The sequence below is a fragment of the Nyctibius grandis genome, chromosome 4 (genome assembly GCF_013368605.1).
Source record: "Nyctibius grandis isolate bNycGra1 chromosome 4, bNycGra1.pri, whole genome shotgun sequence".
Classification (NCBI taxonomy): Eukaryota; Metazoa; Chordata; class Aves; order Nyctibiiformes; family Nyctibiidae; genus Nyctibius; species Nyctibius grandis.
In genome coordinates this window covers 91825704-91847481 of record NC_090661.1, presented here as the reverse complement: position 1 = coordinate 91847481, position 21778 = coordinate 91825704, and the positions used below count along the sequence as shown (strand labels likewise).

The window sequence follows — 21778 nt, the reverse complement described above, 5'->3', positions numbered from 1 at the left end:
ATATTGGCACTGAGCAGGTTCAATAAAAACAGCTTTCATCAAGAGTAGCCTTAGGTTATTTATAGAGCAAAGCTAGAATTTGTATGTTGTTTTGGATGTCAGCTGTATGATAAGATGAATAAAAACACATATGATTTTCCAAGAAGCCCTGCATGTACTCTTAAATTCTAACCCAACTTTTTTCTAATGAATGCATGATCACAAACTGTTGATATATAATTACAATACTAAGTAAGTCAGTTAATGTAACTTACACTTGATCTAAATAAGCAGGTAATCACCATTAGTTGCTTCTATGAAGGATTAGAAATAATGATGTGAAGATTACCTGAAGAGAATGGAGTACTCTAGACTGTAGAGAGAGGTTGGTCACATGCAGTATCAATAAACGAAAATAGAAAATTTTATAGACAGCCTTATTAAACAGTTACCAGCATAACAATACAAAAGAATTATTATGTTAAAGGAGCAAAACTATAAATAGTTGTTAATCATTATGATGGGCTTTCTAATTATTTTTTTAAAATGTATAAACCTTCCTCCTGCTGTACAAAGTTGAAAACTAAGGAGCACAAACAAGCACTGTTCAAATGGAACTCAGCATTACAAAGAAAGAAGTGCAAGCATCAGGAGCATAATTTTTCAGGTTCACTGCCCAAAGGAGAAAACAATGCCACCCTTAAAGCTGGGTAAAAGATAAAGCATTGCAGAAAAAGCAGAGGAATCTCATGGACAAAATCCAAGAGACAAGTCCATATACAACTGCATTTCACACTCAGTTCTCCTGACTCTGTTTCTGAAGGTAGCAGTTTGAGCTAAGATTTATGTTCATATGTCAAAGGAGACGAATAAAAAAAAATGTTTATATCAAATAGTCAATAACTGCAAAGTTTGCAGTCGACAAAAAGTTGTCCCTTGCTTAGCAGTAAAGCCCTGTGAGGTCTAACTACAGGGCAGGAACTTAATTAATTGATAATTCTATCAGGTACCTCCAACAAACTTTGAAGACAGTGGATAGCTAAATATAGAAAATTTTATTACAGCAGCAGGAATACAATTCCAGCACATTTGTAGCTGACTGCAGACGATCCCAGGAACTGCTTACAGTGCAATACAAAAACACAGTCCCAGTTTGTAACCTACTCGTGCCTTTTCCTTTTCTGTTAAAACACCCTGCCAATAGTAATAGTAGGGACAAGAAATCAATAAAGCATGTTTTCAATCTGCACTATGGTGATCATAGTCTGGAGCAAGATTTGAAAGTAGGTCACTGCATTTGTAAGTCTTTTACTTGGTTTTGATACAATATAAGTGCAATAAGCTTGCGGACTAAGTTTTCTGAGTTGTGCTCATAGACTGGATGCTGACTCTGCTTTTTCAGGAGTGATTAAACCCAAATAATTCTTCCTTATAAACACTGAAAAGATACATGCAATGTTTCCCAACAGAGTCCTGTGGGAGGCTGAGCATCCTCAATTCTGATTTAGTTGACAGCACACTACATCTCTCTGATTGGGCAATGAAAGGCCAAAGCTAAGCAGAAAGTATTAGATATAGTTTTCCTCTGCACCCTCACAGGTTTTTTTATCTGTACGCTTAACTATCAACTACTATTGGTTACCTGTTTAGTTCAGTGAACCTACTCAAGATCTCAGTAATGGTGCTGTCCTTATTTGCTTACCTTTGTTTAACCACTCCAAGAAGTGCTGCCAGATACTTAATGATATGCCTGTTTAGCATTAGGTTTTCCAAAAGATTATCCTAACTTTAAAAAGGAAATACATTTTTTTGTTTTCCTGGATATGTTGTTGAACTGTAAACTTAACATTGCACATGGCTTCTTTTGGAAAAAAAAATACCATGACATATTAGAGACTGGTTTTGTGACCTCTCATAAGGGGCAGTCAGGGAACACTTCAGGTGAAACTGAAGGGTATAGTTCACTGCCTCCTTTTCAGCAGCCTACACCTTCCACAGGGAAACTAAGATTTCATAATATAAGAATTTCAATTCAAACAAGAAATATTCTACTAACGTTTCTATCTCAGTAATACAGGCTACACAACAAAGAGCAAAGAGACAGATTTTTTTCTCATTTGTGCTGGCTAATATAGAAGTAAGACTATTCAACAAGTGACACTGGCTTAAAAATGGTAGAAATGAGCAGTCGTCCAGGCCAATAATCAGAAGAGCAAGTCTAGCATGAATTCTCACCACTAAAATCTTTTACTGTTGTGGGTATAACTTTGCTGACTCTGTTTATCAGTTACTCAGTAGTAAATTGCGATTTTGAAAGAGGAATTCTGCAGCTCTATAGATTTTGTCCTGCTGTAAATAACCAGACAGCTTTCAGAGCCAGCATGGCTCCGTCTGCCTTGCAGGAGCTCCAAGAAGTCTTTGGACTTAGATGTGTTTTGGCTTTTACCAGCTCTTACGCAATTCAGAAGGTGTGCAGTGAGCTCCTTCAGAGCTGGCTTGATGGTGAAAGGTGACAGAAGAGCATTGACTGGCCATATGATTACTGCCCATCAGCAGCTCGCTCCCTGACAGTTGTGAAATGGCTCCTGTAGTTTTGCCACAGTTTCTCAAGTTACCCACCTGCACAGGTCAAACAGTGAACCTAAGTATTACCTAGTGGTATAATAATCCCAAACCTATGTCCTCCTTCTACCCTGTGTTTTGCCCTGTCTTATCCTTCCAAACAATGAGTAATCTCATGTAGGGAACCTCTGCAGGGACAAGACTATTGTCTCACATACTCCTGTGCTCAGAACTGCTCCTGCTGCTTCACCTGCAAGCTGAGTCAGGAATTGCCCCATTAGTGAACCACAGAAGCATGCAAGTCCTTTGGAAACTTGCAATCACAATGCAGGCATCATTATGCAAACAGCTCAAGTGTTAAAACCGATTTACTGAGGCTCTGCCTTATAAGAAGTGACAGAAAATTTGCACACAAAGTGGCAAGGGAAAAAAAGAAAAAGTAAACAAGAAAACATCTGTCATTTTCACCCTCAAAATATTGTGAGCAACCCTAATCAGAATTGAAAGCAAGAGCCGTGTAGTTCTGAGCACTATGAATTTCTCTCTGGCCCTAGTTTACAATGTTTTTGACTCATATCTATACTGTTAGAAATGCACTATGAGGGAAAGATGCAAAATATGGCTTTGCAACAAAGAAAAATCTCACTTTCATGGAATATTATTCCAAGGAGGTGTTCCAGATAAAGGAGTATATATTCAAAACATTATTTAAAAGCCTCTGGACACATGAAGTTGGAAAGGATAATTTTAAAGTGAAAAGATAACAAATAACTTGTGAGCTGAAACAGCTTGAAAGTTAATCCCAGTAAATCAATGAGCTTCTTGGAGGGCCCTTCAATGTGATCTTGAGCAATTAATGGAACATGTTGCAACCATGTTCCTGAGTATACCTTCAGAAATAAAGTTTTACCTAATAATGGGCAGCAGGCAACACAAATTTTATGCACTGTTTCTCTGCAGCTGTTCCTGGAAAGCATCTAGTTTGCAGACGAGCTTGAACATGTTCAGATTTTTTCACATATTGGGAGTAATCCTTCAAAATGCTAAGTCTCTTACAAAGATGTCAAGCACCATCAGCTCTCACTTGCCTCAATTTGAGGACACCAGTAGTATGTAAGATAAGGTCCTTTGCAGATAAGACAGAACAATCAAAGAATAATTTCCAACTGCATACGAGAGTTTCAATTGTGGGACTCAGGTATAAGAAGTCAGAGGCCTTGGTTGGAACTCCAGCCCTAGTTTCACTTCCCAAATGATTGTTGAATGAGAGAAATACATGGCTGTACTCCAAGTCTCTCATAGAATACACACCCCTTGATGAAGTTCCCCCAGTGAGACCTGAAACAGTAGCAGGTAATATGCACGGACAAGAAGAAATCTTTATAAACTGTGTAAAGACCACTGATCTAAGCTTCCTCCCACTGGCATGTTAGGAAATGAATATATCATCTTGACAGTTTTGAGAGTAAGACAGGAAAGAACCACTTGCACAAAAAGTTGTTCCTACCTTCTGTTTGAGCTCACTGGTTTCATTGATGAAACAATCTCTCTCCTTCTCCAATTGGAAAATAATCTTCCTTTGTTTCTGAGCTTCATTCTTATAATTCTGTATTTCTCCTTCCAAGTTCTTCTTCGACTGTTCATGGAGCTTCACCAAATTTATCTGCTTCTGAGTGGCACTGGTAGCCCTGACCAAGTTCTACAGGGAACACAAAATAATGACTCTTGAGCTGAAAAGGCAACACTGCCACCACTATGACAAAAACATGCCATTGTCTAAATGGATTATGGATTTCCCAGTGTTATTACCCCTTATCTAATTTGTTCAGTTGAAATACTTGAGCCTCAAATCTGATTTAAAAAAATCTCTAACAGAGCTGGTAAATAGTGCTTTTTCTGATTTGAAGTTAAAACACTAGTGTCTGCATTACAAAAAAAAAATGGATAGGATTGTTTACAAGTGGATATTACTAATGACTGGAAAAACCTTACCAGCTTTAAGGCATTTAGATTGTAAAGCATGCCAATAGCCAGTAAAATAATAAAGCCAAACACCCTTCCTTCTCATGTCCTAAATAGCAAGTTCAAACCGGAAATTAACCAATCTTGGTTTAACATTACGCATAAGGATTAAAGAGAAAACACCAAGATATCATCTTTACAAAATCAGCCTTCTGGTCCCACTTCGAAATTTCTTTCCTTATACAAAACAGGTATTTGTTACCCACCAAATCTGAGCCTTTGATAAAGTCAAGACATAGGACAGTAAATCTATACCAGGTAAAGCACCTCAGAAATCATCTTTTAGCATTGAATTTACTAGATTACACCTCAGCAATGCCCATAAACATGAGATGATATCCTGCAGTACAAGAACCTTGGGCTGATGGAAAACAATCAGTATGAGAAATGGACCTAAAAGCAAGGATTAGTACTAACCCAGCCTGCCAAGCTGCTACATGGTGCTTCAACACTTTGGTTTCTTCTTTTACTAGTAAAGACTTGGTGTGCCTAGATTAGTATTAAACTTCATATGCTACAGAGTGTAAAAGCACAGATGTAATGAACTCTTTGGGTATCAAACAATGGGTTTGCAATAAAGGTGAACATGTAGGATTTTTTAACTCCCTGCCAGTTTATATGTTAAAACTTAGAAATCTTTTGTGTGTTTACAGGTACTAATGCTATTTCAATGCACATAAAAGAAGTGTGAGCATCTGCTTAAGGAAACCTGAATGCTTTACTTAACGCTGTTTATTCTATAACATTTCTGTGTCGCTGTGAGTGTTTAAACCATAGATATTTGATTCTCAAGCAGTGAGATTTGTTTATCAGTATTACCAATGCAAGCTCACCTTGCTTAGCATATCCTTCTCCCTCACAAGCTCATGTATAGCTTTCTTGTCAATCTCCGCCTGCTTTTTGGCAGCCTCCAACTCTAGAGAAAAGGAGGAAAGAGAATAAATCCTGGATTCAAACTGTACAGCTGTTAAAAATGCAGAAACAACTTAGTGGACTTTTTAAAAACCCTTAACATTACATGAACAGTTCAATTAGCTGTGACCAGGTTTTGCAACCTCAGGTATCAGCTAATGACATTAATACTTATTTGGGCACTTAGAAGAACTGAGGCACAGGAGTTAATGGTATAAGGACTTATTATATTTGGGTGTTCAAAACAAGATACCACAAAGAAGCTGTATTTTCAGAGATCATGGAGGACACTGAAGATCAGAGCCTTTTAAGAAGCTTCAATGTGAGCACCCAAAAATTGAGGCACTTTCAAAAACAAGGACTTTCAGAATTATTCTAATCTCTCTACGTGAAATCCAGTTCTGCTTTGAAGCAGTGAGATTCTACTTGCTTCACTGGAATTAAAACTACTCAAGATTAACACTGGAATTTTACTATTAAAAAGATGTTAAAAATTGGAGACGCTTTTTCACTATATTTTAAAATTAATTAAAACCTGCTACACTAACATTACAACTCAGGAAATGCAGTACATGGGAGTGCTAAGATGTGTCAAATATTGCAAAAAGACATGTTATTAGTAGCCATTCTCAGGCATTCCAGTACAGATTTGAACTTACTATGTTCCTCTCTTCTATCAAGTACAGAGCATGACCTTAAGCAGTACTAGCAAAATGCTTGTGGGAAAGCTCTTCCACCCTCACAGAGATGCATGAAAAACAGACACGACTTTCCATAAATAAAGTTATATGGAACGATTCATATCTCGTACACGCAGTCTCTTCAGGACACGAGCTAGAAACAAGCAAGAGCAGGGAGAGGCACTTATGCCAGTATATATAAACTTGAAATAGATGAAGTTTATAGCAAAGGGGTTTTTTCTGCCCAAAAAAGTAAAGTCTCATCAACCAAATATTTTGACAATTTCATAATATTATTTCAGGAAAAAAAAATCATGAAACTGTTTTTTTCTGAAAATCGCTTTAAAAGTGTGTTTTTATTTCAAAGCATATTTGATTTGGAAATTTATTTGCATTTTAAAGTTAAAAAAAAAGAAAGTGGTTTTGAATGCTAAAAAATACCCAAAAAGTTGTTTTTTTAAAGTTAAACAAAATATTTTGTTGGACCCAAGGCATTTTCTTCCAAGTTTTCCATTTGGCAAAAATGTTGAAAGCTCCTTCTTAAAGTTTTCCAGATCTGCTAGCAAGTCAAAGTGACTACTTGGACAGCTCTAGTATCCATGCTGACCAGCTGAAGTCCTAAACATAACAGGACTAAGATTATCAGCTCGCTTGCACATGTTCATTTCCAGGCTGTAACTATTCAGCAGAATCAAAGCAGGAAAAAAAGCATATCCTAACCATGTCTGATTTCAGTAAGCTCTGAGATTGCTTCTCTCTCACAGGCCAGTGCAGGAGCAATGAAGGTGCACTGGGACAACTCTCTATGAGACACGGAACAAATCGGCACACCACAAAGCTCAGTTATGTCTGTTGTATTTTCACCCCACACATGCTACGTTCTGAAAATTCGGTAAGCCTACAAGGTTTTTAAAATGCTGCTGTAGATTCCAGCTGTCATTTATACAGTCTCATATTACACACTAAAGGAGAATGATCCTAACAGGAAGATGTACCCTGAATGAATAAATTACGAATCAGAAGACAGATACACCCATCTGTTGGGCACCTACCTTTCTCCAGTCCAGATATTTGATTTTTTAGGGTGTTTCTCTCATGTTCTGCATCAACTTTTTGTTCCTCTGCAACACGCAGCTTGTTCTGGAGAACATCTCTTATTTTGTTCAGCTTTGAAATTTCAAGACGCATCTGAGTCATTTCATCATCTCTGGACTACAGAACAGCAACAAAGAAAGAGGAGAAAATAATCAATCAAAACACTGCATAAAAATTAAGGAACTAGATACCAGGAAACACAACTGAAAACAAATGAAATTTGTCTTTCCTTTTAAGAGGTAAATATAACTCCCTCGTATAATTCAGTGCCACTGTTTGATAGTTTTTCCAGCCATCGCAGACTACAGTGCCTCAGATACTGATTCTGTAAGATGGTGAATACTGCTATGTGAGTACCCTCTGGGAGGATGTGAATCTCCTCAATTCTTGCTGACAATAATCTTCAAGAGATTTACGAATACTTTCACAGTTCGGGTTGCTCAAGACCATAGTGGAGGCACTCAGCACACTGTAGGATTAAACTGCAAGCACAGAGCCTACAAAAAAGGGCATCTCAGATCATGACTGGAGCTCTGAGAAGCTTTAGCAATTGGCTTAACTACTAACTGGGCAGTATCTTCTCTTTTTTTGTTCACAGAAGTCTGTGTGCATGACTCTACAAGTTCCATCAACTTTCTTGAAGTTAGGATAAGATCATAGAATCAAAAATCTCCTTTTGACATTCTAAAGCCCCAAATGTAAGTCACATTTGAACACATTGTTTATAAAGTTTTAAACAATTATGGTATTGATAAAACCAGATAACCCGGAAGAGACAGTAGTTTGTTTCTCAGTTAGGTAAGAAAAATGTCCTCCAGTCTGCCTAACAAAATACAACAGAAAACAAGCTCCTACCATACAGCCCATTAAGGATTCAAATCAGAATCATCTGTGTCCTATTAGTTATGAGCTGAGCTTTTAACCTGTCAGTGGTTAGTTTTTAGCATTCTGACTAACAGGTCCCATTTGAAAAAAAATAAAAGCTCTCTATGGGCAAACAACCTTTTTATTTAGGTAAATTGGTTATGCTTGACTAAACCTTGATAAGATAATGATTTTCTACCTGGATTGTCTAATGTTTAGTGTTTTAACCCCAATGATGAGACAAAATGCAAGATATGGTAGACAGAGTAATAACATCTAACATTTATACATCACCCTTTATCACAAATGCTCTCAAAGTACCCTAAAGAGTATATGCAGGAAACATTTAATCCTTCCGCAGCTGAAACTCACCTTCTTCTGAGTAGTACAAAACAACTGTTAAACAATGTAAAGTCAGGCAAGAAAACCATTTATATCAGAAAGTAAACACCATCTTCGTTATTTATATTTAACTTCCTCAGCTGATGCTGTGGGGGGAAAATTTCAGTGTTGGAAGCAACTCCTTTCAGTTGAAGCTATCCAGGACACTGTCATTATAATTTATTACCATTTTAATGGGTTTTGGCAACATTCAGATGATGTTAATCACTGTAAGAAAGTAAGTTGTTGCTCTTATCTGAAGGTCTCACAATCGAAAAAAGACCTTATGCTTTTCAAAAGTACCATGCAATCTTGATGAACACAGCGTGTTGAGCATTTTGGTTTATGTGTTTTATGAAACACAGCTCCTCCAGCAGGACACGTGCTAAACTGTCAGGTGATAGGGTTGGAGATTGCATCATGGTACTGCTGCAGAAAGAATTGCATCGAATGACAGCCAGTTCTATTCCTAAAAACTCCTCAGATTTCCCCCAAAACTACCCATAGGGAGTTATCAGTACAAGAACTGATGTAACCCCTGTCCCAAGTGGTAAGACAGCAGTCAGAGTGATATGGCTGATAGGATGCATGCACCTTCTTGTACTTACTTTCAGTTCTGCTGTCTTCTGCTGGATGTCCTGCATCACCTCTTCAAACATCACACTGTGCTTCTCACTGTCCTGCATGAGCTTATTATTTCTCATCTGAAGTTGCTCAAGTTCCGTACTAGCTCTCTCATTCAAGATCTGTTAGATTAAAGAACAATCCTATTAATTCTTTTTAATCTCATTACAATATCTACATATATATGAAGACAGAACCTTCCATTTCCCCAGGAGATAAAAGCTGCTACAGATTGTTGTCTGCTTAAAAACTACTCTTCATTGCTAATGAAATTACTAATGTGAAATATGATACATGCTCAGATTGATTAGGGGAAATTATAATTTCTAATGAATAACATATAGCCAGTTACATTTTTTTCTGGGAGCTTAGCACGTCTCTCTTGCAGGTCTCTTTTGCAGGTGGTAGATAAATATTTTACTACTTGTTAGGCATTTGGCAAGCATCATGTAACACAGCAACTTGCTACATATAATTACTGAAAATGAATATGAGATTCAAATTACTTCAATCAGCAGAGGGCAGGGAAGCTCTGTTCCTTAGCAAGCAAATCCTACATTAAAATGCTGATAATATTTCTCTGGGTACATGGTTTGCTGAGACCAGGACACAACCATTTTCCTCTCTAATTTGTCTTCAGTCAAAAGCCCAGAACAGCAGTTTCATGGTTTCTATGGAAAACATACAGTTCAATACTGGAGCTGCCAGTCGTTTCTTCTGCTTGATGGGACTTCCCCTCACAGATATTACTCCATAAGTGAGGAAAGAACAATCATCATATTTTTCACTTCAAGCATTAATGTGTGATAAACTGATAAAGTCAATATGTACTATGCCCTTAACAAACATAAAAAGAAGTCGAATCTCCCTCTTCTGAATGCATGCAGAAGCAAAGACAACATAAAAACGAGGAATACTGTTTCTTGTGTTGCAAACGTGAGGACAACACTGTGTTTCAGGCGATTCTTTATTGCAACAGGTCAGTCACCTTCTCCTGCAGATCTCTACCCTGAATCTTGCACAGTTGGACAGCCTGTGTTTTGGACAAACTTTTTGCAAAAGACAATGCAGGACCTCCACAGACACCTTCAAGCCAGCATAGGCAACAAAGACAGTGCAGTAGCCTGGTTAATTAGCCTAGGCACTGCACTTTATGTGATCTACTGGTTTCCAGGATAGTTTGGACAATTGAATGCCCCTAAAATCTGCACTTAGAAAGCCTGAAAGGGACTATAGAAAGGAGGAGGAAGAGTGGAACAGAACCAGGAATTGTAGATATCCTATTTAAAAACAATGTGATTGTCTTGGCAGATCATGGAGCTGCCCTCAAAAACTGCATCAAATCAGTGACATTCAGAGAAAAAGTCCAGTCTTCCCTGTATCCCTTTATGTGAAGCATTTTACAAAGACTCTATGTTGGCACAAAATTGTTACAAACCTCTACCTTCATGAATTCAGGGACCTGAAGGGAAGAAAAAGCCAGAGAAGTCATAAATTTACAAGATACGCACAACTCTCAAGGAAGTTTCCCTTGAGGTAGGACTGCTTTACAGTGAGGAGATCTCCCCTGCCATTTACTGAAATTGCTTCTCTCAGAGTTTCTCAAATTCAGGGGAAATGGACTGAAAACCTGAAAATTCAAACACTTGCAGAACATTATGTTAGGATATTTCCAGATAAAGTTTTTGGAAACAGAATGGGGAAAATCAATCAAAAAGGTTTACGAAGGCAGTTCTCTGCCCTTTGACAGAAACTATTTCACAAGCTTAAGAGGTAGATAAAAATTATTGTCACAGAGAAGAAAGGAGTTGGAGGTAAAATGACTTTACCAATGTCGCTATAGTCAATCAGTGGCAAAACTGGCAATAAACATCAGAAGTTCAACGTGGCAGTCTCCTGTTGCTGTCATTAGATCATCCATGCTCTTCACTGACTTTATCTCATTAGCTGGGATCTTTTCAAGATGACCTCTAACAATATCATTGTGATCCACCACTGATTTATGTGAGGAATTCTATCTGAAATCTGTTAGCAAGCTTTAAACATTCACTTGTAAAGTAATATTTATATTAAAAGAAATATTTATTAAAGTTTATTGACTTAAAATAATCCCCCTAACCTCTCCCTTCAGGAAAATCCATTTTCTTATTTTGACATCTGACCCTAATCTTAGAGCTGATGAATACAGTGTGCCATGTACCCTACCTTCTGCTCTTTTAGATGCTGTTCCATTTTCAGTTGTTCCTCTTTGTTTCTCTGTATATGTTGCTGTAAATTCTTGATCTCAGCTTGCTTGTTATCCATTTCAGCTAGAAGATTTTTCAGCTCCTTCTCAATTTTTTCCTTCTTTCGAGTCTCTCGTGATGTCTCGTTCTGATGCAGCTGGATTTCTTGCTGAAGCTATAACAATAGAGAAGACAAAAGTTTAAGTTCTGCTGCCTTTTGATCAGGAAAACAAGGCCTCTCACCTCTCCTTCTACTATGCTTGATTTTGAAAACAAGAGCTTCTATACTACTGTACTCACTACCACATGGAATATGTCAGATCTTCTCAGAAGTAAATGTGTTCTCTAGTCGCTGAACAAAAAATCCTGTATGAGGGAATCTATTTATTGATGACAAGAATTTGTTAAGCACCAGTCAGTTCACCCACACAGAAGGGTCTGACACGGTTCCGACACAAAAGCATTCCTCTGGATATGCAGTGGTACAAATGTATTTTCAGTTGTAAGTTATTTGTAAAGTAGTACTTTCTGAATGCGGCATTAAAACTAATTTGGGCATGATGTTGTATTGCAAGGATATTTGTTTTGCTTTTCTATCTCACCAGCAGAAACACTTATTACATTGATGGTAAAGGAAAGAGAGAAATGTCAGACTGGTGTTCATTTTCACAACTGCTCTCAATCTTTCTGCTCTCAAAGTTCCTCTGCAGGAACTTTGAAAGAGGAGCTTTCTCTCATATTTAATAGATTGCCTCATGACTTCTGCTCTCTCCCTCCCCAAAAATGTGATGGAGCAGAGTCAGCAGAGAGGAGACACAGGGGGTTGATCCACATGGAAATATTCAGTTCAGCCAGGGACCAGCAATTGAAAGATGTTCTTCTCTTAAAGATTCTTCTCCCTCTGAGCCCACAGATGAAAAGTTGCCAGAACTGACAGGGTCTTCAACAGGATCTTCAAAAAGACATTGTCATTTAAGCAGTCAGAAGATAAGAATAATTTCATACTGGGAGAATGGGAGGTGGTTAGAAACACTCTAACAATCCCATAAATTTAAGGGCTGATGGAGTGAGTATGAGAAGATTAAGCCTGGCAAGATTCAACAAGTTTTGACGGGAGTTTCAATCCTCTCTCTTTTCTCCCATGTCCACAATGCTGTCAGAAAAGCAAAGTTTTATATTCTTTTGTAATACATTCCCAACCACCTGCTTTAGAAACAGAAACGAGTTCTGTGTGTGAAACTTAGGCTGATCATTACTTTCCTATTTGTGATTAATAAAAAAAAAGTAAGCTAAATGCTGCTTCCATCTCTTCTCTGTTCTTTATGTGTTCTTTTCTGATTTTCTTCTGTCCTGTTGTTTTGCTCCAGCCACTATTTATATTCTGCTTTAAATTATTTTATTTCTCATAACTATGTTTTTATATTTTGATATATCAGAGTTCTATATCCTATCATCTTCCATCTTTTTCTACTTTCTCTCCATTCAGTGGGTATCCTATTGATCCTCAGTCTTCTGTATCTCTTAGTGCAATAAACATTTAAAGGAAGCTACACATATTGAGCAGTAAAGAAGAACTGTCTACTCAGATGGTCAGAAAAACAGGGAATCTAACTTAAAGAGGAGGCAAAAAAGCAAAGCTGAGATGGAATATGACTGCTCTCTACAGACACTCGCAAGATGAAAAATTATTTAAGCTGAAAAACAGTAGGCAGGAATCAGTGTGAAGAAGGAAGTAAGAGGTCTCTAACCATTAGAAAAGTGAGGTTCTGGAAAAGCTTCCCATAAGCAGTAGGGGAGAAAATAGCCTCATTATCTTTTAAGTCAGAACTTGATACATTCTTAAAAATGATGGTATGGCATCATATGACAACCACTGTCAACAGCCAGGGACCTATGATCTCCATCCCAAGTGTATGTTCTAAATGGTTCTTTGGAGGCATAAGGATTTACAACACAGAAAAACCCCACATCTCCAGTATGAAAGATGATTCAGGCAGAGGAATCTTGGCCTCATTCAGGGTATTGGGAAGCTATGGAAGCAGCTGGTATGTGACAATACATTTTGCAAAGGACATAGCCTAGAAGTAGAGAAAAATACAAAAAACATTCACAACAGACTCCTTTCTGAGCACTCATGAAAATGTTTGAGATGTGAAAGAACAAGTAGTAACATACTAGTCAATGGAGATCAATTGCAAGAGTGGAGAATGGTTCAGGACAAAGCCTGAAATCACCACCCGGTGATCTGTACAGACCTGCATAATGGATTGATCTGCCTCGTTTTTTGCCTTCTCTGCATCCTGCTGCTTCTCTGTGGCTTGAGTTAGACTTTGACGTAACTCCACGACCTCTGACAACAGTTGGTCTCGCTCCTTTGTTACCTCTTCTTTAAGTTTTAGCAAATCCTGGATACTGGAAGCAAGGAAATAATAGTTAAGCAGTGTCACAGGCCCTTTCTGTTCTTCCTCCTATGCCAGAGCAAGATATTTTGTGAAAAACAGGAGTTTAAAGTAATTTGCTTCATTTTAAACTCCTCTTGGATTAAGGCTCTGCTGGTCAATTGAATTATGTGCTCTATCTACTGTGATCATGGTCACCGTCAACATAGGCAGCCTTAAAAGCTAACCTAGTCCAATAAATCACTCTTTCTTGTTATATCACGTTCTCATGGGTCTGAAGAAACCTTCAGTTTCCAAAAATGGTAACAGGAAACAAAATTCCTTCTTCTCTGCCCATTGCAAAATTACTCAAGGACCAAAAACGTTTACATTGTTGTAAGCAGTCTCTCTGCAGCTTACCTGACTGGGCACCTAGCTGGGTTATATGTTACAGTCACCTAAAGTAAGAATAAAACAGACTCCCTGTTTGGACACATTTACAATCTGAAAGAAAGTCCAAGCAGTGTGGGCCCAAGCTCAACCTTAAAAACCAGCCTTATAGTTCTAAAAGACTATAGAGTTTTCAGCCCTGCAAAGGAGTTGTCTAGTCATATGGCCTTGTTACTAGACGAAGTATTTAAGCATGGAACTGGACAGCAACACAGAAGGAACTTTAAGAAGAAATTGAAAGTATGCAGGTCTCAGCAGCCTGGGCAGCAGCTGGAAACTGCAGGAGTGAGGTCTGGGCAAAGTAACATCTCCTGGCTCTTGCAGGAAAATGCGAAAAAAAAGCAGCCACAGACATCTGTCTTTAGGAAGAGTTATACTAGGGGAAGGCTTAATGACCAAGATTTGAGATTCAAGGAAACCTGTTACACAGGTCCAGAACATTTCAGGACAAAAGGTGAAGGAGTGGATTTCTCATGCATCCAGGTGGTTTATGTGCTGGCACATTCGTAGGAGGGGAAACGTTTGAGGACATTAAAGGCCTTGCTCACAGACACAAGTCTTGCTTATGCAGCCTGGATACACAGTGCATGGGGAGAAGAGCATGCCCCAAACATATCCTGAATGCATGGTATAAATAAATACCTTACACAGTGTGAAAATTTCAAGCCAGAACCAGCTGGGCCAACCATCAGCAATCTCAATAGAAAGGGCACAGGTCATAGGGTCAATATACTTAATCTCATCTTTGAGTTTACACTTAATCTTACAGCATAAGCACAATATGAGGACCTGATACTACAAACACTAGCTTTTGGAGGGCTTTTGAGCAGGTCCTGAGGATCATTATTATTTGCAGACTGTAGCAGCTAGAGGCTCCATCTGACACTAGGTCCCTCTATGCATTAAGTGTTCAGTAAAAAAACCCCATAGTCTTGAAAACGTATGAATATAAAATACAAACAGGAATACACACAGTGATAATGCCTTCTAACAAAGCTGGGAACAGCAAAGAAATCAAGTCTCCTGCTTCCTTGACTTATCTACTTGACCCTTCTGCCATCCCATGTAAGAATGTTGACAGGATCCTATTCTCAAAGACAGAGTATGTTGAAATGGTAGTCAGATAAAACAATATGACAGATACTGAGAAAGTGCACAATATTGATTTTTATTTGATCTCTCAGCTTAATTCAACTCACTCAGACCCTGATTCTGTACTTACTTACTGCACAAACACATAGACCAATAAATGTGCACTCATGAGAAAAGTAAAAGGCAGAAAAGATCTCTTTCTGTTTTCCAGTGTCTTTGTAGTGTCTAAATGGCTAAACAAGGTGTAGAATGATAGAAAATCAGATCAGGCTTTCCCCATCTCTGGGAAAAACCTACTTGTACTCCTTTCCCAGAGATAGTACAGCTCCTTGCTCCACTAAATTAGTTAGGTGTGCAATTTCCTCTTGCAGTGAATTAATAGTTTCCTTTGCTTTCTGTTCCTTTTCATAGGCTGTATCCATCATTTTCCAGGCCTTTTCAATCTCCTAGGAACAAAATGGAAAACAATCACATAAATTAAATTGGGTTGAAAATGAACAACATATTAAAAATTAATTGCCTTGCATTTTGGTTAATTAAGAAAATAGATTTTAATACCTTTTCATGCTTAGATTCACAACAGTTTTCTATACCAGTTGTCTTTTCTTTTGGACGAGGGCATAGCAAACATTTTGAGCCATTCAGGCTATGTCAATTTACACTACAAAAGCTCTAGTACATTTTCTTTAACACATAGATCTGAACATTATCAAATCTCACTATGAGGTTTTGGTCGTGTGAGTCCTACTAATATCTAAAAATTTACCAAAAATTCAGTGCCCACAAAGGTACCATCTACTTAAATAGCTCACTTATGTCGTATTAGCTGTTATGACAATGAACACCCGATTTGATTTGGATGAGAAAAAGATGTTACTCTGGGCTTTTCTCTCTCTTTTTTCATTTTCATCTGTGAGGACCTAGTATATTTTGTTTTTAACAATATATTTAGAAAAGCCACAATTCTCATGCCAAATTTCAGCACATGGAATTACTTGAATGACAGACTCGTGTGCCTCTCACAAGCCCAGGGTTTGATATCCACAAACAGGACAGGGGAGGAGGGTTCACTGGACTTTTTTTACTTCCTCTGCATCTCTCTCCCTTGAATCAGATCCTCAAGAATCACATAGCAGGCTTATTCCTTAGCAGGTTCAAACAAGCTCCTACCAGTTCTGGAATCCTGTGCTAAGAAAATGCATACATTCAGAAAGTGACTGGACTGGAAGAAAAGTTCCCGAAGACTCAGTAAATAATGAAGACACTACTTTTGACACTAGAAGTCCCTGAGCTGCAAATCACAGCATGATGTCCTCTCTCTCATGCTCTTTTCTCAGCTGGCTCCTGGTGGAGTTCTGGACTTGATGGACTTGTACAGATTTAGACTCCAAGTGTGGCGTGCAGCTCTACATTAGCTCTAGGGTCTCCTCAAGGAAAGCCAGATAGAAGCATCATTACATCAAGCCAAAATATTCCTTTCAACTTCTACTTGCATTATAGGAAAATAGGGCAGGGAAAAAATTTTAAAACATCTCCACAATGAAAGATATCAAATAATTTAATTTATATCAAAGTGTTTACAGTGGTTCTTTATTGAAACTAACATCTCTGGTTCTAAAAATACCTACTTAATAATAAACTCAAAATGATGACACCTATATTATGGTACATTGTTAATATATTTATTGAACTCTTTTAAATTAAATAAATGTAGTATTTAGCTGTTTACTGCCTAAATTAAAAATTCAAGCTATTGAACTAGCAGAAGTAACAGGCTACCAGAATTTGCTGAAAAGAGAACTCAAAATATCACATCTGTAACTTCTTCAAACTGGAGAGGGAATACATTTTCATTTTATTTATTCAACTAGTTCAGCATATCCAAATTTGAGAAACCATCTGGAACTTAAAGATCAGGAATGTGTGCTCTTCTATTCTTTTTCCCAATCTATTACCAAAGAGTTAAACAGTGGGCTTTACTTGTTCAGAAATTCTGAAGGAGATTATAGTCAATTAAATTCACTACTTACAAACAGTATTTTCATTACTTAATAAATTACTTAATTCAAAATTTAGTCTGAAAAATATGCTTTTCACATCCGTATCAAGCATACTTAAACAGTTTTAAATATTAAAGTCAGTTTTCACCTTTTATACATTTTGAGTTCCTATTTCCATTCAAATGCAGCAATGATCACAGATAAAGTATTAAGTATCATCTAGTAAATGATAATTTTTTCATTCGTTATTATCTTACATAAAAATGTTGAATTATAAAATTTAAATAAATGCACACTAGACTGAAAAAAAGGTATGAAGACATAGTGTATCATCTTGACTGGCAGAAAAGCATAAAATATAGCTGTAAATAAACATGTTTCAGATTTGTCAACCCATAAGAGGCAACCAACCTTTCTCTAGAAAAATGCAAATGGAAATTAAGGTTAAAGCTGATTACTTAAATCAAAGCTTCCTGATGGCTGATTAGACTGTGAATAAAATTGGTGAATTAAATCATTATGATTGGAGTTTTTGGGGGACAGAACTGGTGAATAAAATCAATACTCTCTCTGAGAGGTCTTACTGACTTCAGTGAGTATTTTGTTCTGGTGAGCACTGGCAAAAGTGATCCCTTGAAGACAATGAGGCCATTCAGATAAGCAGTGATTTCAGGTCACCCTAAGCTGTGCTTTTTGAACTTTATCTTGCTTTTGATGTATAAAAACAAGCGCATTGAATTTGTATTGATAAAACCAATTTTTACCAATAAAGTTAGCAGGCACAGATGATGGCCCCATTAGTAAGCAAAATCTAAATAAGAATTTGCTACAGACTTCAGCATCAGCAAAACTGGGCTTCATTGCAGTGTTTCTTGGTTGTGTCTTTTACTCTGAATAGAAGATCAACAGACTGCTTCCTTTAACTTCAGAAGTAAAGAGGAAGAAATTTGTGATAGTGGAAGCCCTCATTTAAAAAATATTCACATTATTACTCAGTGGAGAGGGGAACTGAAAGAATACACTGTGTCAGCATCACTGGGTAATTGCAGTACATGGTTAGGTAGGTAACATGCATTGCAGTCTGTTGTATAATTAAAGATGGAAGCACACTGGATGTTTGCAGTTAGAATAATTCAAAAATTTTTGGAGAAGTACTGGAACTCTGGAAGTTGTGAAGCAGAATTCATAAAGTGTAACTGCCTTACTTTATTTTCATTAAATAACCCAAAAGAACACATCAGTTTCACTGCCCAGAAACTGAGAATTACTGAAATGCTTTCTTTGTATATTGGATTGATACCCCTGGAAATTGAAAACTTGGTAATTCCAAGCAGGGCAGTACAAGCTCCTATAAATTCCCCTTCTAGCATTCTTCCAGTGCAGCCTTGTGGATCAGTATCTCTATCAATGAAAAAGAGAATTGTAATCCCTTGGTGTTCAGCTTGGCCCTTTGCTCCTTTGATATGACTGTAAACAGCGGACTATTACGTCCAGTTTATTAAAACTACAAAACAGAGCACTGAACAACCATCAGACAGTTAATAGCTATTGATTATTATTGACCTGGGTCCTACCAGCCACTGATCTGTGTAGTTAACCCCTGCCCCTAAACAAATCCTACTGATTACAACCAGACTTCACATGAAGAAAAAAATTGCTTCTGCACTTTTATTTGTATATGAAACAATGACCTAGAAAAGGAAGGCTGTACACCTGTTACCCTGATGACCCATCAAGTCACCAAGATTTAGGGCCTTAATTTGAAGCAACTACACCATTTTTAAAGGAACAGCCCCACCAGGATTCTCCTGTTTTTTATAAATAATGAAACAGTGGAACAGATTGTTTCTTTAATTTAGCGCTGAAGAATATCATTGCTATTTCAGCGCTTGAACTTTCCTCAACACTTGCCTTAGGCACTTGAAAAACATTTTTTGAATGTTAGTAAACTTGTAGTGAAATAATACAGCTGTAATGGAACTTACCTTCAGAAAGGAGAAAACATGAAATATGAACGGTACACCAAACAAAACCCCAAAACGTGACATGAACATTTCAAACAACACCCAAATAATTCCTGAACATTTAAGGGAAAGACTAGTTCTCATAATCAAACTGAAAAAGTATCGGTGCTATTCACTTGGCCCACAGCACACCACTAGAATTGAAATGTCACGTGTTGGGCATTGCACGTCAGTTCTAATAGGATCGTGTTGTCAAGCAGCTTTTTCACTACAAAATCTCTTAGCTGGTTCAATAGTATGTAGTATTGTTAAGCCATACCTTGCCTGAGCTTCAAATTAGCTGCTGAAATTGGAAAGGCGCTTATTTTTCCTACTCTCCCACTCCTCAGTTTTATAACATTACTAAGACAATGTCTCCTCAGCTTGGGAACATCTTGAGGGATTGCCTCTACTACTGTTCACACTCAGAGTATTGCCATGTAACGCTAAGGATCATGGCTGTTCCTGAGACCTGCCTACCAGGTTTTGATCATCAGCAGTGAAAACCAACAAGATTTTCTACGCAGTTTTCCTCCTCCTTGAGGATGCTTTGAGCAGTACCATGGGCTTGCAAGCTGCAGCCATAGGATGACAGCACTGCTATTTATATTTACTCTGAGTGTATTTTCTTCATAATTCTAAGGGCAAGAAACTCCGTTTCAAAGGACTTCTATTGCTGTAGTGCTCATAGATCACTCTGGGTTGTTACACTGAATTTATTTTACTGGAACAAAACACTTTATTGTAAGGCATGGAGGCTTCTCAACTAAACGCTAAATGAAAGCCTGTCTAGGTATCACAGCATAAGTTTTTAAACCATCAGAAGGAAAAAAGTTCAAAATACAGACTTCTGATCATTTGGCAGCTTTAGGTTTCTGGTAGTCAAACCTCTCTGTAAGTCTAAAAAATTGACTGTTTTTAGCGAGTCAAGCACTTTGATTTGACAGAGTTCAAATCAATAATAACAAAGAACACATCAGAGTAAATTGGTCAAATCACATTGAAAGGCTATATAGGATTCCTTTTCAAAAACACTGTGAAACATTTATTCTTATTAGTTGATGCCACTTCCCTGGTGTACAATACATATTTCAGCAAGTAAGTAGATTTTTGAAGTTCTGGCAATAGTTAACATTCAAGCAGCACTTAAAAAATATTAATGAATCCAGTCTCAAAAACTGTATATTGTTGGAAATGTGCCATTTTACAGAGGGAAAGCTTAAACAAAAACTATTAGTGAGTACTTGAAAGCTGATGGAGTTCATTTAGTGCAAATAAACACCGAATTTGACTGGGACTAGTAAAAATATCAGGCTAAAGAAACAAACTGATTGGTAGCAAAGCAGAGGTTAAAGAACTGGAGATGCCAGCTCAATAGTTAGTCCTCCAGCTAGTTCTCTACATAAAATAAAGTGTTCTTGTAGGTGCTTTTCTTATTACCGTGGTTTTCATTAATAATTTGCAGATCATACTTAATTCTAAACAAAATTTTACCGTCTTCATTGATGATATAGTTTCCTGATCATCTTTAGAGAGCTTTGTGAGTACAGCTACTTTAGATGAATTCACCACAAGCTCAGCATTCAGCTCCCTGCACTTCTCCATAAGATGCCTTTCATTTTCATGAGACTTCTTCATAACATCATGGAGCTTCTCATATTCGATTCGGAATTTTTCCAGAGTTTTATCTTCCTTAAGTAGATTGATCACTTCTTGGAAGTCTTTTTCCAGTGCTTCAAATGCACTTTCTTCCAGATATGGTTTGCCAGACTTTTCCTGAATGAAATGAGATAGATAATCAACAAACAGGAGGAATTCAACATCTCGCTTATTACCCCAGAATATAAAAAAGCAATATACTGAGTGTGTAACAGCTACTAAGAAATAATGACAAAATTTTCTGAAATAACAATTCTCTTCCTAGCATATGATGTGCACATTGCAGGCTATTTTTCAAACAGATCTCCCCCAATTTTACTGAAATAATTTGTGCTTTAACAGTCAGAGTTCCTGTAATTGAGTACCACAACTACTTTAAAGATAGGTCTATAAAATATCATCATTGTGGTAGTGTTTAAATAACACATCAACTATTCAGGAAGCCCAGTATTTTAGCCTCAATTCTTCCCAGTTCTCTACACTCTGAAGTCTGATTAGGTTATGCTTTCTATGCAGATAGTGCCAGCAAATCACTTGCAGAGAAGCATCTCTGAAAGTTCCAGTAATGCCAATGCAAGCCAATCCTTCCTCTGTAGGAAATGCTATTTTCACAGGGGATATTTCTGCTGTAGCTCAGTTCTGATGCCAGATTTTGCCAGCTCAGTTGCTGGACACCAAATTCCACCAATATTTTTCAAAACAGCTTCAAATAAGCCTCCTTTACAGCCTTCAGCAGAACGCAATCATACCAAGTGGAGGCAACATGGCCACTTCTCAGAAGTTAGCTTGACCTGCTAAGCAGCAAGATAAATCAGCCCACAGGATGCTTCGTGCTGTCACAGATATATCGTT

The 21778-nt window shown here is 37.5% G+C and overlaps 1 protein-coding gene across 1 annotated transcript in view; it reads right to left on the bottom strand.

Moving 5' to 3' along the window:
- CFAP58 (cilia and flagella associated protein 58) overlaps positions 1–21778 on the bottom strand; it is a 69275-nt gene that overhangs the window by 38842 nt on the left and 8655 nt on the right. Inside the window, exons 3-10 of the mRNA XM_068397453.1 lie at positions 20762–21043; positions 15562–15710; positions 13600–13756; positions 11325–11519; positions 9104–9241; positions 7208–7367; positions 5397–5479; positions 4049–4240 (exon numbers count right to left, since the gene is read on the bottom strand). Coding sequence (XP_068253554.1) covers positions 4049–4240; positions 5397–5479; positions 7208–7367; positions 9104–9241; positions 11325–11519; positions 13600–13756; positions 15562–15710; positions 20762–21043 — 1356 coding nt within the window. The remainder of the gene's footprint in view (positions 1–4048; positions 4241–5396; positions 5480–7207; positions 7368–9103; positions 9242–11324; positions 11520–13599; positions 13757–15561; positions 15711–20761; positions 21044–21778) is intronic.